The following is a 17,551-nucleotide window of genomic DNA, read 5'->3' on the forward strand; positions in this document are numbered from 1 at the left end:
GCCGCTGCTTGTGTTTGCACCATTTATTTAGTGTGACATGTCTCCAATTAAACTGTGGAGGCTGCTACATTTCCCCCCGTAAGCACCCCTTATTCCTCCCTGCAGACCTCCAGTCACAGAGACGGAGAGAGAGTGAGAGAGAGAGAATATCTTGCCTTCCAGCTATGATCGCAATGTCATTTTCCCCCTCCGTGCTCGCAGTGTGGCTCAGAGAGGTGGCCGAGATTATAATAACAATATATCAGAATATTGAATGAGATAATCAAGGTCTGAAATGAGACTGTCACAGCGCTCTACCCACGACAGCAGTGGCAGACGACGTGGCGATGACACTTGTCCAAGATGACACCACACTGGGGAAGGGAGGAGGGAAAGGAGACTTATTTTTAGAAAGCCTGTGAGGAAACCCTGCATCGTGCCTGCTTGAAAGGTGCAAACAGAAGTTGAATGCATATTTCAGGTACAAGCTTCATTCCCTTTTCCCAAAGGTGTCTGATACTCACTCTTAAATTCTCCTTCATGTTCATTTGGTTTGGGCTCTCGTCTTCTTCATGTCAACACTGTTTTTTTTTTTTGCCATTTTCGTCTGCCGGCGATGTAGGAGTGACTTTGTCTGACCCCGAGAGCGTTAGCAGGTTTACGGTGGAGCTCACTGGTTGGCAAGGCCCTCATTCAGCAGGGGTTCAACCAATCATCTGCCTCCGCCAAGACACTGGGCCAGGGGGAGCCCCAGTGGCAGCTGGGAAGGGTGGAGTGGCCAGCTGTGGAGCAGCAGGGAAGGTGGTGAGGAGGTTTGTGTAGACTCTCTCTCTCTCTCACACACACACACAGCTTATGCACCTTATCCAGAAAGGATTGGTACCATTTTCATTTAAACACTGATATAAATAGAATTGTCTTCTTGCAAACTCACTCAGCACAGTGTCTTAATCATCCCTACCCTCTTTAAATCCAAACACAAACACACTTTCACAGCCTGTCTGACCACACATCTGGCATGCCATCTGTATCTTTCCCCTTCTGACGTGACAGGTAACCTCTCCATCGCATTGGCGATAGGCGGAGAGGTGTGAACACGTCCCTGTGCTCTCGCCATTCAGCTGGACACATTAAAGAAGCTGCACCAAGCCAGCATCCCTTTCTCTCTCCCTCCCTTTCACCACAAACGTCTGATTTCTCTATTTAAACTGCCAGGCCACTAGCTTGCCCTCTGCCGCATGTGTGTACACACCATCTTTACATTGTACAGCTTTGCTAAAAATGAAACGGCTGTCTGAAGGGTTACGTCTCAAAAGTCATATACCGTAAAGAACCTGTGGTGATCTGGGAAAACCCATCAGATGTTCCTTGTGGCAGAAATCTGACACAACCGGGAATAAAACAGGTATTGTTTTGGTGACTAAATAAATATGGTTTGTCATATTATATATAGTAGTTTTGCACCTACACGCATGCTTTTTTAAGAAGTGAGCGAACTCCAAAGAACATGCAAAACTCCAGACAAGACAGTAACCCAAGGAAGCCTGGTGCCGTAACTTGGCGACAGAATGAAAACGATGTTTTCGGGACTTTATTTCTGGTTGAGATACATGCAAGAGAACGATGTTTAGGTCCAAGCAAGTCTGCAGAATTTCAAAGGAAGTGCACCACACGACAAGAGCATTTATCGGTCATTAAGGAACTTCACTCATGTAGACAGGATGAGCTTCTGATGGCACAGAATTGTACATATCCTTCACCGTAGAGGACATCTTGAGCCATCTTGGCACCGATTTTAGGATGACTCAGATATATCAGCCTGGCAGATTCACCACAATCTCGATCAATCCTATTAAACGGAGGCCTCTTGTCATCCGGATTAGCCTGCAGAGGTTTCAGCTTTTTAACACTTCCATCAAGATCCATCAGGAACTGCTCCAGAGTAACCACAGAAGAGCTGATCCTTTCATTTTGTACACAAGGAAGATCACCTAATTATGTTGCAATTTTGTCTAGCTCTGCCGGACGGTGTGGATTACATCTCGTGTAACACACTTTTTTGGCAGGGACATCTGATTGCTCAGTACTCGCTTACCGGAAGTGCTCACGCATGTTAATTTATCCATATGCTCACGTATACCTTTGTGCATATAATTCACAAAAACCTTGTGTTGTTTCCTACAGATCAGTTTACTCTCAATGAAAGGTACTATTTAAAATCCATGAGTTATCAAGTTTTATTAAGAAGATGCCAGGGTTTGGTCTATTGATCTTTTCAAAGTGCAAAGTTTGCAGTCTGTTTCGCTTCGATTTCCAGCATGAATCATTAAAATATGTCCGGATCGTTATTTTGTGTCACCTGGTCATCAGGGATTAGGTCACATGGTACCAAATGGTAGAACAGAACATTTTTATGAGCACATTGAAATGAGAATTGTATCAGACCAACATCAGTATTAGCAAAATGTATTACATTTAGCATTCTTATATAAGGTTCTTGAAATTTGTGGTTACTTCCAGCGTTACCACTTTCCATCTTCGGTGACCATCACAACAAAAAATGAACTCAATAAAAGGAGAGTACTATAGAAATAAAACCCGTATTACAATAATTTATTTTAGCCGTTTTTTTTTTTTTTGTTCAGTTACAATGATGTACAACTTTACATTGTCATGGAAAAGAAGAGACAGTCATGGCACATTTGAGTTGCATCATGATACCGAGCACCAAATGATTATTCCTCATCAGCACATTTAGAAGACTCGTACATTCTGATCTCAGACTCCCAAACCCCACCCAAAACATTACAAAAAAACAAAACAAAAAACAAAAAACGACAACATACACAGGTACAAGTACCTGTGTTAACTGTGCTGGCTTCATACTACATCATAGTACATGCTCAGAATTACACGATTAGAGGAGTAAGTAGGAAAATGACTATGCTACAACCAGTACCATGTTTTATACATAAAAAAAAAAAATATGAAAACACTTAAGGAAAAGTGGCAGTTCTGCAGCCACTCTTATTAGCTTAATGACAAAAAGGATCTGGTTGTAGCTTTTGTTAAGGAAAAAAAAAGAGCCAAATTCACATTTTTTAAGCCCGATAAAGCAAAAAGTCACAGGGAAAAATAGCAAAACAGGAAAAAAAAAAAAAAGAAGCAGGCACAACGATGAGCATCACCTTGATTATGGAAGAAAATTTGCAACACGCGATCTCTAATGTTCCTACTGACTGACAGGATAGCTGTTATAAGCAGCTTGAGGTTTTGATGGAGAAAAAAAAGAAAACAACAAAAACATGTGGTTCTGGATTCTTTTGTAGTCGATCACGATGTTGATCAAGAACGAAACACCCCTGATCATTCTGGGCTTGTAGGATAAGATTCTACGCTGCGTTTAACTAGTCGTCGTCGCGTTCGTACGATTCCAATTTCATTTGAATGCGACTCCTGACTGTCCACCGTGGGTTTTTCCCCCCCTTTCGGTGTACAGCCGAGTCACTGCACTTAAAAACGAAGTGTTCCCTTGTGGACAATTAACACGTGAACCACCAGAGTAGCAGATGGGTTTAATCAAGGTTCAGCTTGGCTGAGAGGAAACCAAAGACATTACACTAGAGAAGCAAGGGGCAACAATTATTATTATTTAAAAAAAAAAAAAAAAAAAGACAGAAAAAAAGAACAAGCTAATAAAAAGACATTCAGCGAAACAAGTACAATATTTAGAGCTAAACGTTTCCAGATCCTCAGTACAAAGTAAGCTCTATCTAGAAAGCATAAAATACATTTGTACATTATACAAGTTTGACCTTGACGCCTAAGAAGAATATTCCCTGTGCAAGACCATCTCTCTGGGCCGCTCCCCTTCCTCCCCCACCGTTATTGCTTCAGCTAGATAAACTTTCGCATGATCGAGTGAAGAGATGGTTGCGAACATACTGCAGCGGTGAAAACTGTGCTGCAGGATGGTGAAATCCCTCTCTGCTTTAAATTAAATAAGGCCGCTCTGATTTGCGCTTTTTTTTTTTAAGGCATTACTGCTTTTAAGATGGCTTTGGATGACACTGGAAAAAGTGGCAAAAGAGAGTTACAGCCATGTGATCTGCTGATACAAGAAGGGCTGAAAGAAATCGGTGTGTTCTGATCGCAACCTTATCTTCTCGTGGACGCAAAAGACTTATCGTGGAAAATGTATACGGTCAGTGGTTCCTCCGGTGTCGGGGTGTGCTTGAAAAAAATGGCACACAAAAGAAGTGTGTGTGTGTGTGAGAGAGAGAGTGTAAGAGACAGAGAGAGAGAGAGAGAGAGAGAGAGAGAGAGAGAGAGAGAGAGAGAGAGAGAGAGAGATCCATCTCTTCATGATTTACAAAAGGGGAGTGGAAGTCTGGAGAGCCGTAGCCCTTCCGCAGGTCCAGAAAGACGTAAAGCGGCACGCGGACGCTCTAACAGGAAGAAGAGCGCCTCTCGTTTACTGCTGGTAGTTGCCATATTGACCCTGGGGATAATGGAAAAGAAACAAAGCAAAAACGTCAGCGTCTGACTGATCCACCAACTGTCACCCTTGCAGCTGCAAGAGGCTTCATGCTGGCTGTTAACACATCACTTTATGTTTAGATTTTTAGCTACATTCATTACAGGTATATGTGCGTCATTACATGAGTGAGAATCTTCACGGATTGCTCTTGCACGGTGCGAGTCTTGTGATTCTCCAGTTTAGTGCTAGAGATGCTGAATGGAAAGAGCTTTTCAAAATAGATCGCCGTTTCACAGCAAGACAGCGGTACACAGTGAAACCTGACGGAAAACATATTATGAAAACACTCTGATGCTGGCGTTATCCTTAAGCAATGGTTTTGGATCATTTCTTCATACCGTTTCATATTTGTGACACGTATTCTGTACTACTTCTGAACGCTCTTTATGCGAATTAGGATCGACGTGGTAAAAGCGGCGAATCCGATTGGCTGGAACGATTCCTTCTTTAGATTCCTACTGACTTCACAGAAGAAAAATATACTGCGGTTTCTCTTATCCTGTCATATACGAGCCCTCCGGTACATATGTAGAGAAAAATAAAGCTTGGGAGAACAGAGCAGAGACTGTTCACACCTTGTATGTAGATACGTATACAGTAAACATGTTCCGAGCTTCAGAGAACACATTTCTGGGCTTTTCACACTTGATATAGTTCTCCCTGTTCAATGCTTCCCACTGCTCATACTGTACCCATTGTTAACGTTTAATCGGTCAGGAATAGATAAATACAGTGTGTGACTGCTTTACATAACGGCTCAGCTCACGCTTTCACGTCAGTGAGGAAAAATAAACGACGGGTCATTATCAGACCATCATCCGAACGATTCGGCTTTTTTTCTCTCCACTCAGGCTGCTCAGGTACTTGTTCGGTCTCTGGTCATTTGGAGACTGGACTACTGCACCTCTCTGCTACAGCTCTACCTCTGAACACAATTCATCTGCAAATGATCCCAAATGCAGCTGTGTGACTTGTTTTCAACCTGCCAAAGTTCTCCCACTCCACCCCACTGCTCTTCTCCACCCCACTGGCTCGTGATAGCACTGATGCTTGCCTACAAAGCCAAAAATACACCAGCTCTATCTTATCTCAAAGATCTTATCACTCCTCACACTGCACTTCACTTCCTCTGATCTACCAGCACTGCTCGACTGGTCGCACCAGGTCTCAGGGTAAGAGCTAGATATACATCAAGACTCCTTTCTGTTCTGGCACCGAAGAGGTGGGGTGAACTTCACCTAGACGTCCAAACAACCGAGTCACCGACTATCATCTTTCTGAAAACACTTGAACTAGTGCTTAGCGTTTTTAACTCTCTCATGTAGTTGATGAGACGCCCGCTGGTATCAAACATCCACTCGTTTTTCATCCTCGTGTACTTCCTCCCTCGCTACAGCTCACACTTCCTTGATGGTCGGCATTTTGCCTGATGCCACCGAGACCTTATTATTAAATGTTACTACGTCTCTATCTGATTGGGCAGCTGTTACTAATTGTCTAGTCATAGCATTTATAATTTGTGTAAATGGGTGCTATCTAACGATGTGTGCGAGCTGAGTGAAATCTAATGCTACCATATTCAAATTTATTTCCTTCGATAAATAAATGTTAAAGTATTAAATAATCATTATAGTAATTAATCGAATCGCTTCTCGCACTGTGTATCTTAACACACGGCCCTTCTAATCAGCAGAAAACTTTAGACACTGCACACTTTAGATGGGGAAACTATGGTGTTACGTTATGACATTATGACAAAACAGAAAACAGCACGACGATACTTTAAAAAATAAAATAATAAATCAGCAAGATTTAATTAACAGATGAATCAAATAGTAATGAATTCATCTATTAAATATTTCACGTCAGACTTGTTAGTTGCAGCCCTTGATGACTTCATTAAAAAAAAAAGAAAGAAAGACGAGAGAAAGCCAGGCAACAATTTCCCTGAAATTGCAGACAGTGAAGACAGTAAGAGACTAGAATGTGTAATGTGTTATGAAAAGGTCAACGGTGGAATAACTGTCATTCTACACCCTGACTAACCGGGAGAGCTCGACAAGCTGCGTGTTCCGTTTCAGCCTGCGTAATGAAAAGAGCTGCAGCACGAGGGGATCGAAACTTCTTACGGTTCTAATATATCTGCTTAGATATTCTAATTACAGCTTAGACAGCAAATAATGCATAAGAAGACCCAGTGATGATGGATTATGAGTGATTGTGTACGTGTGTATATGTGTGTGTGTGTGTGTGTGTGTGTGTGTGTGTGTGTGTGTGATTTCCATTAATAGTTTGAAAGAAAAGAAAAGTGGCTGAAAGACAGATGTGTTATGAAGGTTACCTTTTGGCCATGATTTTTTTTTTGGTATTTTACATGTATATTTCTAAAAAGGGGTTAAAACATCTTAAAAAAAAAAGAAAGAAAAATAAATAAATAAATAAATAAATAAATAAAAACCACCATCCATGGTCGCACTACTCCGGTATTGATAACGACACACAAATTACTGTTAATGCATAGTACACTTAATGCAAAAGCAAGTTGGATGCATGCGTTACCCGTAGTAAAAAGATTTACAATTTATGACCAGTTTTTTGTTTTTCCTCCCAGGGACTTTTCATGTTTTAAAACAAGGACCTGAGGATTATTTCGACCCCTGATTACAAAACAATGTAAAATACAAGACCAAAAATAAAAGAAAATATAGATAGTAACGAGGGGGAAAAAGCGGAGGTGACGGGGAGAGGGTGGGGTGGGGGGAGGCTAGGAGTCCAAATGTCTGCATCTGACATCACTTCACGGCAGCAATTACCTTTGCTTCTTAAACATCTAGTCAGGGGTTGAAATACTCGGCCCGTTATTTCCTCATGTGCCCCTGAATGTTCAAACATAGAGATATGAAAGGAACAGAGTGGCCCCCTCGCCAAAGGGCCACAGAGAAACACAGGAATAACAGAGGCGACAAGAGGACCAGCTTATGAGCTGACAGCACAGTGACTTTAAGCCTTTAAATCACGTCACTGGCTTTGTGAAACACATCAACCCTTTTTATATATTCCTTTCCTTCTTTTGTTTGTTTTTTTTGTTTAGTTTGATTTATTTATTCATTTTTGCAAAGCAGGAGCTACCAGAACAAAACTACACACTTCAGCCCAGTCTAAATCAGCGGTACAAGTCCACACTTGGTGTGTCCCAGATTAAAGAGAAAGGTTAAATCGACAGGCTTTGGCTTTAATGGGAGATTTAAAATCAATTAATACATAAATAAAATAATTAAATAACACACACAAAAAATGAAATTTAGACAGGATGGGTGTTACAAAAAAAATTAAATAATATTATTTATAATAATAATAATAATAATAAAGAGATTCCTGCTTTATAATTAAGCACTAAAGTTGGACTGAACGATAATACAGACGTCCTGGGCGTCATTAAAGACTAGGATGAAGTGCTCCAAATCACAAACACAAGCTCCCTTCCCTTTAACATGCTTTAACTTCTTTTTTCCCCTCTTGGTGACTTACCTGGTCATAACCGTATGGACGCTGCGGTTGTCCTTGTGGAGGTCCAGGCTGAGGTGGTCTGTATGCTCCATACTGCTGCCCTTGGCCTTGTGGGTAATTGGGGTACTGTCCAGGAGCAGCTTGAGATGGCCCTACAAGACGAACAGAAGTCAGTGTCCTGCAAGACATCAGTCCCAGACATCATCTGCCTGCTCCTGCTAATTAAATAGTACAACAATCAGCTGTGCTTCTGGGTATCAAACAATCGACCTTCTCCAATTGTTTGCAGAAGTTCCGTATGAAAACCGGCATTTGAGGACCGCGAGCGTGAATCAGCTGCTACACTGCAGCAGAGCAAATCAATCAGCACACAGGCTCAGAAGAAGAGGAGTAGGAGTAGGATGAAGGCCGGCTCAGGACTCGACTGCGTATAATGATGGCAGCAGACCCACGTGAAGCGCGCTGCCCTGCTAATGTGGCCCGACATCAAGGAGTCCATAAAGCTCGATTTAAAAAAGCCCAGGCTCATTAAGAGTGACGTGGGCCGGCCGAGCGCTTGGCCATTACGCAGCGTGCTGGGCTCTCACTGATTCTGCTCGCTCGAAACGAGCCCACGCAGGATCATTAGGTGCAACTGGCCCATCTTAACCTTGTGGGCGCTTGGAAGAGCGTCTTCCAGATGGTGCCCACAGCTTTGCAGTGTGTGTGTGTGTGTGTGAGTCTCCATCAGCTCATTATTAAGATGTAAGAAGCCTCCAGCCCAGTCAGAGCGAGCAGGAGAGATGAGCTGACAGGATGCGAGGAGGAAAAAAGGGCTGGGGAAGACGAAGCGTTCCCGGTCACAATCGCTTTGAGCCATAACCTGGCCAGCCTTCTTGCTTGTCTTCACACAGTAAAAACACAAATTTGCCAACGTTCCTTAAAAACAAACAAACAAAAAATGCTAGCCATCAGAGCAACAAAAAGCAAAACACAATGTCAACTATTGGCAGATGAGACGGCTATTTTCAGACGTGCCTGTTGTGATCGCTACTCAATAACAAAACAGGAGCTTGGTTTGTTTTAAAGAGACCGGAACCCCACCCATGTTTTTTCTATTGGTTCACAAATCAAATTGAACCGATGTAAAGTCAGCAAATCAATTGTGATGGTTCCATGTCCCGTGTCCTTTCCTCTTCTCTGTTTGAGGTGATTGCTGAGTTGTTGTTTTTTTTTTTAGCTGTCTCTATAACGCTGTAAAAAGGATCAAACATTGTAAATATGACAGAATCCTAAACGGGTGAAGCGAAGGGCTCGTACAATGTATAAAAGTGACACATCGTGACGCCAAGATGTTTGTAAAGCGAGTTAATAAATGCTTTTAGGATTATTCTCTTGCACATCGTTCTGCTCAAGCTTCTGAACCTTTTCGCTGTTCATCCAAAGAACTAGGCAAGTAATCACGTCCACCATTCTGTGTTCTCCTGACATTATTTGGCGTGAAGAAGTCCTGAGGCTGTTCGGCTTTGTGCAGAAGCTTAGACAGGCGATACTGAGGAACTCACCGTAGCCTTGCTGCTGGCCCGGGTAGCCCTGCTGTGCTGGGTACTGCTGCTGTGCTGGGTAGCCCTGTGGCTGAGGGGGGCCTTGCTGATAGGCTTCCTGCTGCTGACCATACTGTGAGTTTCCTACACAAACACAGTGAGAGAGAGAGAGAGAGAGAGCTTTACTGCAGCAGTTTATATTCACTTATACAGCTGAGCAATTGAGGGACTTACTCAGGGGTTACTTTGTGGCCCAGTGATTCAAATTCAGGAACGTCACAATCAGTAGTCGAACACCTTAACCACCGAGCTACCATTATTTGTGTGCGTGTGTGTAAAAATAATAAAAAAAATCATATTCAAATGATTTCAGAGATAAATAGTTTTCTAGCAGCACAGTGGTAGAACTGTGTGTTTGGTCTGCTCTCGCTCTCTCGCTCACACACACACAATTTCAGATTCTTCCACACACACCCCACTCGTGGCTGTCAGGTGAACGCCCACTAGATGGCACTCTCACATCGTCATGCATTTTAATTTCTCAGTCTACAATTGCATTAACACACCTGCAACCCCACAAGCCATTTTGTTAAGCAGCACATCTGGTGTAAAATGCTAAGCTTATTAATATCAGCATGCACTACACACCGTGGATTATAATGCGCTCAAGGTTACAGTCTAATGGACTCAAGCAGTTTTATTTAAAAGGGGGGACAAAGCGATAGCAGCAGTTGCGACTCAGGAACGGTTCACAGGTTGGAAGTGTTCCCCTAAAACAGCTCTGCCAGTCAGTGCAAAGAGAACCTTATTCTTAAAAAAAAAAAGAAAAAAAGAAAAAAAGAAAAAAGGATGTATGTATGAGAAACATTTTAGACTGAGCTGTTATGAGGTGCTCTGGGAAAGATCAAGTGCTGCAGTAAGATAGAAAAGACAGTAAGACATCCTTACCCTCAGGTGCCCCCTGGCTTCCGTGGCTATACTGTTCTCCATAGTAGTCCTCCTGGCCTGGGTACTGCTGTGGAGGCCCTGAAAACAACAAAAAATAAACCACACACACACCCCTTTAGCTTAGGCACCTACAGGTGAACATAGAAAACTGTCTACATCTGATCATTGGGCCTTTTTACACCTGGTCACTTCATGTGTTTTCTCTGATCCGATAGCTATCTGATTTGTTAAAACTGTTCCATTTAAATTAGACTACATAAATGAGTCTTGGTGAATCGGATATCGATCCGATCTTTCTACTCCCGCCCAATATGCAAATATATTTTACCTCATTTCCGGGGTAACTGAAATGGAACACGCTTTGGTGTATGCAGTTGCTACAAAAAACAGAATTTACTGTTTGCTGCATTTTCGCTGGCGGCAGAAGTGCCTTTTAAGGCCCAACGAGACACAAGATCGGAGCTAGCGCTGGTGGGAAAACATTTGTTTTTGGTGCGATGCACGACTCGCGAGTCACCTGCTTGAACAACCACATTCATTTACACCTGCCCAGTTTCATCTGAAATGCGTCCCAGTCCACCTCCTGAAGTGGAAACGATGGGATTTATATCCGTCTCGAAACCGTTTCGGAGGGCATTTAGACCTGGTCGTTTTACCATCGGACAGCTATCGGATCACAGAAAACGCATGAAGTGACCAGGTGTAAAAAGCCCCATAGTAAACAAAGTGTGTGCGTGTGTGTGCACATATGTTTATCTTTCCACACTTCTGGAATAAAGCAATCTTTATCTCAATACGGTGTCTATTAACTAGCTGAATGAAATTTAAATTCAGAGCTCTGGGCTGTCAGGTGATATCGGATCATCTCTTTTTTAATTTTATCGTTATTGGTAATGATTATGCTTACAGTTATATTTAGTAGTAGCAAGAAGAGTCAAGATATTTGAGTAAAGAAGCCGAACCTTGCTGAGGTGGTCTGTAAGGAGGCATGGGCCTCTGTCCCATTACATGGTTGCCCTGGCTCATCATGCCCATGGGATTCTGCTGTCCTTGGTAATGCTGCCCACCACCACCAGGGGGCATGTTGTACTGCTGCGTTGGAGGCTGCTGGTGCATCATGGGACCTAAAGACAAAAAAAATCTTTAGGCACCATGCTCAGGCTAAGCAATACAAAGAAATCCATTAAAAAATTCTATCATTAAAAAAATCCACCATATATTTTTTAAAAAACAATTCAGAGGTCACAGACATACATTCACCTAGCAAATGAACCAAACCAATCAGAGGTCCGATATCGAAGCAGTAGCAATGTCTAGGTTCTAAAAATACATGAGCAATTCCCTCTCATTTACAGCCAATTCACACAACCCTGAGAGACCAAAACATACATACAGGCTCTTACAAAAATTGGGTCCAGAAATATTTTAGTAACAAACTACTGAAAATTGAGTTTAAACGTTCAGATACACCACTTGTGATCATTACTTTAACAAGTCCTTAACAAGGAGATGGGAGTCTGGGAGCCCCAAAGAGCCATGTTACTCATCCGGACCACCGGTTATTTAATTAACAGCAGCAGGATCAGCTGACTTAACTTTGCTGTTTATTCCTTCATCCAAAGAACCAGGGAAAGAAAAAAAATACTCTAGAATACTTAGACTTTAAAGAAAAATGACACCTAAACTGCTGCTTAGATGTTTATATAGACGAAATTAATGGATGGTATGGAGTGTATTATTACTTTTAAACCACAGCAATGTGCAGCGTTTCATTTATTAATGACAAGTTGTGGAACGACAGACAAACGTTAGTTCCTGTTCTTATCCATGTTAAAGCAGAGATGATCAGTTACTCCCTCTCTTGCTCACTTTACAGGGAGTACAGGAGGCACAGCTAAGAAAGAACCTACAACTAAGATGCCTTCCATTTAAAACAGACGTAGATAAAACACCACACACACTTTTTTGTCCCCTGATAATCGCTCTTGCATGTTAAACTGTGTGCAGTGTTTCAGTCTGAACTTCCAGGCAAACGTTACATTGGACTGGGCAGCACTCTGCTTCCTGATGTGCGAGTTAATAAACTGATGATTTGTCCACCCCGGTATGCTTTACTATAATCATGACATGATTAGTCACACGGTCTGTGTCGTGCAGCAGAGCAGTACCTTGGTTGGGCTGCATGTTCATGCTGGGTCTGGGACCATAGCTGCCCATTGGCTGGCCCTGGCTCATGTTCATCTGGCCCTGGCTGCTCATGCCCTGGGAGGAGGGAACGGCATGGTTGTAGGCACCCATGGAGCCGTGGCTGCTGGGAGGCATGTTCATGGAGCCGCTTGGCATGTTGGGAGGCTGGTTGGGACCTGGGCCCTGCATGGGCATGTGATTTGGTCCTGAACAGAAAACACACCTTGTTAACAGCTTGTCACAATTGAACAAGGACTGATTAAAAGCCTTGATCTTTAACATTGCATACTGTCAGTGTGATATAGCAAAATGATTGTGATTTTTGTCCGTATTATTAAAGGGCGCTCTCTTACCGGGAATCTGGCCGTTCATCTGGTTCTGCATGTGTGGGCCAGAGGGCGGGCCGTCTGAGGGCATGCTGTGGCCGTGGGGGGGCTGTGGGGGTGCACCGCTCTGATTCATGCCTCCTGACATGCCCATGTTCTGTGTGGGGGGCTGCAAATATAGCAGCGCTGTGTTAAGCTTAAACTCATACTGGGGTTTTGCGCAGCAGCACAGAATGCATTCCGCTTCACACAGCATAATATTTCTAGCATCTCTTAAAAACAAGAATGATCCAGATGTTAAACAAACATCTTTTTTCTACTAGAAGACACCCAAATGTACAAATACAGACACCCAGAAATGATGATTATTATATATATTCAAGGCAAACGGTTATAAACATTGCTTGTAAACTCCATTAGGTATTCATTCATCTTCCAATCAGCCCCTTAGTGTTGAAAATACTGTTGGACTTGATATGCCTGCATTGCCTCTGCTTTCAGCTCAAACACGCACGACCTCACTCCAAAAATATTCTGGGAAAAACAATCAGCATACAGTTCATCTGTGTAGGACACGAGCGAGAACATACATATCAAGAGCTGTCCGGGAAGCTTATATTACATGGCGTCATATTAAATGTGGGTCTAGTCTCAAGTCTCTGACCGGTGAGAGTGAGGGAAAAGACTGCAGTAGGTCGGCAACAAACATCTCAGAGCTTAATAAATATCTGAGCGTCTGTCCTAGCAACGTTGTGTGATTTAATTTGGAGCGTTTCAAATATACACAGCATTCTCAAAATCAAGTAGTTTAAGAGTAACAAAAACATGGACAGAAAAGCACAGCCTTTGTAAAGATTAGCATTGTAAAGAAGTGGATTAAAGAAGATCTTAATGCTCCTTTAGATCCCACAGACGATGTTGGAGATGCAACCCGGTGCGAGTTCTGTAGGAGGAACACAAACGATACTCACAGCCGGAAGGAGAGACTGCATGTTTTGATTGGAGTCTGCTATTGTGGCCAAGTAGACCAAATTTCTGTGAAGCATCTGCTGGTAACTAGAGAAGAACAGAACAAGGTTACATTACTTTACAGCCCTAAACCATGCAGGACAATTCCAGATATAAAGGACACACAGTCAGAGTATGGAGAAGTTAGTTTAGTTTACTGCAGATGAATTTCCCATAACCAGAAACTCTGACTGTATTTCACAGGTTAGGATGAATTATTTTAATCCCGTTACTTACGGCTCGATAATGCGCTATTTAACAAGGGGAAACATAATTGTTGGAGTGTTCTGTAAGGAGAGTTATTGGAACAATCCCATTTTCAGTATTTCTGCAGTAACTTCACATCACTGATTCATTTCCTGTAACAGCACAACACTGGGTGTGTTACTCATTACATAGAAAAATCAGCATGGGACCTCTCAAATATTGTGAATTTTCTTTCCTTGCTAAATTTGGGTTCAATAACTAAAATAAACTAAATAGCAACAAAGCCAAGCTTTCGTTAGGGTGAGTCTGACACATGCAAAGAATCCTCTCGGCATCAAATATTTAACAGACATGTGGTGTCCTGTTAATTAACATGGACACACACACCCCTGTAGACCAAGGACACGTGTCGTGTTGTGAAAGCCTGAATGCCTGTCAGAAAATCTTCCTGCACAAGCTATTTGAAATAAAAAGGGTTCGCATACAAAGTGAATGAAAATGGATTCAGTGAAGAAACTTACTGTGAACATTCTGCTGTTTTCCCTTTGCTCTGGAAGTCCATGATGCACTGAATCAGCTGATTATTTTCATCCAGTAACTGTAAAAAAAAAAAAAAAAGAGGAGAGTGTGTGTGAGGCGATGACTTCACAGCTGCTAAAATAGAAGTAATAACAGGAACTAACTTGTTTTGCTGTTGTATTTAACAATATTACAGGACTACAAATGGGTAAAATGTATGAAATGGCGTTCATTAATAAATTAGCTGGCAACCTGCTGAGGTATGAGAGGAATAAAACAGTATAGAAAATGCTGTTAACCAATCAGAGTGTTTGTGTTGAGATGCATGACACCAGGTAGCTTAAAAAATATTTTCCTACAACGTGTTTGTTTAATTTCTTACTCAATAGACGGATCGACTCAAAGAGCACGCGAGAGAGAGAGAGAGAGAGAGCGCATCATATACAGTCAGGTCGATTTTAAGTAAAACAAAACTCTAAATGGTAATATTTTGGTATTGTAAAGAAGCCTTCATAATCATAAAAACTGAAAATTCTGACAAAGTTTATTAACTGTGTAGCTGGATTCTGTTTTTAGATACGGATTTCTCTTTTGCCATCAATCCGTCGACATACACAGCGTGTATGTACGGCTTTCCTTTAAGGTTTTAGCTTCTGATTTCTTGTCTCTTCCTCAGAAGAAACCAGTTGGAGGCAGTTTTATCCTGTAACTTTTTGTCATTTCTCCTGTTGTTGGATTGATGTGGCACTTCTTGAGTCCTGTAGCTATGATTTTTCAGTTACTTGAATTGCACATGTATGAGATTCACCTCTCCATCTGAGCTTCTGGACCCTTTCTTTCATCCCCTGCTCTTCTTCACAATACATTTTTTACTAAAAACCTTCACATTTCTGCCTTAGTAATAAACGCACACCTAAATCATGGATAGGAATTTAGGACTGGAATGAACTGAAGCCTAAAACGACTAATTTAATGTGTGTGACCTTAAGCTAATCTAAAAGAGCCGAGGAAAAACAAATAAAAAGCATTTTAACGAAGCTAAATTAAATGTTGTGACCCAAACCAGTTGTGATGTGTTTACATCAGGCAAAAAGTAAACTAATAATAATAATAATAATAATAATAATAATAATAATTAGCTCCTTACTCATTTACAGCTTTATTTTATATATACATAAAACAAGGATTAAAACACTCAACGTTTAACCGAAACAAAATAATTTCAACTAATTATTTTTTCCCCCAAACCTGTTTATAAGCCGTTATAACCTTACCATCTAGCTAACAAAGGCAACAGCTAACGTTAAATTTGCAGTCAGTTATATAGCTAAGAAAAAGTCAGGCTGTATCCCAAACCGCGTTCCATTGCCTATACTGCCGCACTACCTAGGATACTTTATAGTGGTTTACGCGCCAAACGTAGTGCCCTAGAAAGCTATTTCTGTGCGATTTGGAACACAACCCAGGCCTTCAGCCGAGGTGGTTGGTTTAAACATGGCGGGTAGAAAATAAATACACGAAGGTTCTTTTTTCCGTCAAAACAGCTAAAATGTCACACAGACGAACTGAAAATGTTTCGAAGCGAAACGTTTCGCTTAATTTTATGACCAAAATGAAGCCACGGAGCTAAAAATGTAGCAACGCTAACAAGCTAATTAGCTAAGATGGCTAACAGACTAGCATCGTTGTATCATTGATAAACACACTTACCTTTTGTATCCCAGCGGGTGTAATATCACCCTTCCCGCGTTGTCTGTGAGGCGCGAAAGCCACCGACATGTTGAAGTTTTCAACAAAATGTATAAACTGACGGTTAAAAAAATAAACACTAGCTACGGCATACAATCACATACAGCTTGCGTTAAGGAAATCTGCACATACATACAGACTGGGGTGGAGGGTTCCTCTATACTTCGCGATTTAGGGGGGTACGTAGAGTTGTTTAGTCTGTAATTGTTTCAAAATGACAATTCTAAGCCGGGAACTCGATTGAAATGGATATATAAAATAATCTATTACTATAATACTTTAGAAGAAAACACATATTTTGTTTAAAATATAAGTTCTTACATTTCATTAAGATCCATTCTACCCCGTAAGGAAATGGTTTATTCCTCTAAGCCAATCTCGGGCAGGCCGCAAGGAGCGTTCAGTGTCACACAAAAACACACACGTATAACGTGCTTTGTACGTTTTAGACATCAAATATGGATTATACGCTTGTTTATGAATGTGGTTATTAGATGTGGTACGACATAGGAGGGGTGGGATTGAACGGGGATGTAGATTAGTGCTGTTATAGCTTGGGTTTTGCTCTAATCGTTATGAAGTCGTGGCCCCCGCAGGATTAGATGTGTTCAGTCTGAATGGCATTTTAAAGATGGCGGGAATTTAATCATGTGGTCTGTATGTGGAAAACTGCTGCTAGTTAAGAACACAGCAGTCTGTTTGGGACAGCAATCACCTTTACATAACATTACCTAACCTTTTTATTTTTTTTAAATATCTATCTTCTTTTTAAGGAAAACATGAATTGCAATATGCATTAAACATATAAGATGTGTTTATATTGACTATTATGTTTATATTGATTATTTAGGCTACTTGTGCTTGGTGCTATGAGGTATTTCAGTGTATAAAACTCCACTCGTGTGTGTTCGTCGCATACGATTCCACTTCATAGCTTCAAGTTTATATTATACGTATAGTTATACATTTTTATTTTATACAACTGAAGGTTAAGGGCCTTGCTGAAGGGCTCAGCGATGGCACCTTAGTGGACGTGGGATTCATTAGAGATGAATATG

General features: G+C 41.5%; 1 protein-coding gene across 3 annotated transcripts; it reads right to left on the reverse strand.

Annotated features, from left to right (window-relative positions):
• Window positions 1-2,571: 2,571 nt before the first annotated feature.
• On the reverse strand, window positions 2,572-16,642 carry ss18 (SS18 subunit of BAF chromatin remodeling complex). 3 transcript variants are annotated; one of them, XM_027170828.2, is made up of 11 exons: window positions 16,455-16,641; window positions 14,747-14,823; window positions 13,982-14,066; window positions 13,038-13,179; window positions 12,666-12,890; window positions 11,460-11,621; window positions 10,498-10,575; window positions 9,571-9,693; window positions 8,048-8,178; window positions 7,333-7,395; window positions 2,572-4,480 (listed from the first exon to the last, which is right to left on the reverse strand). In XM_027170828.2, exons 1-10 carry the CDS (start codon window positions 16,521-16,523, stop codon window positions 7,378-7,380), a joined length of 1,110 nt encoding a protein of 369 aa, XP_027026629.1. In that variant the 5' UTR covers window positions 16,524-16,641; the 3' UTR covers window positions 2,572-4,480; window positions 7,333-7,377. The 3 variants fall into 3 exon arrangements, with proteins under 3 accessions (XP_027026629.1, XP_027026630.1, XP_027026628.1); XM_027170829.2 differs by lacking the exon at window positions 7,333-7,395 and having other exon boundaries at window positions 13,038-13,167; window positions 16,455-16,642; XM_027170827.2 differs by lacking the exon at window positions 7,333-7,395.
• Between the last annotated feature and the right edge of the window lie 909 nt (window positions 16,643-17,551).

The sequence above is a fragment of the Tachysurus fulvidraco genome, chromosome 1 (genome assembly GCF_022655615.1).
Source record: "Tachysurus fulvidraco isolate hzauxx_2018 chromosome 1, HZAU_PFXX_2.0, whole genome shotgun sequence".
Taxonomy (NCBI): domain Eukaryota; kingdom Metazoa; phylum Chordata; class Actinopteri; order Siluriformes; family Bagridae; genus Tachysurus; species Tachysurus fulvidraco.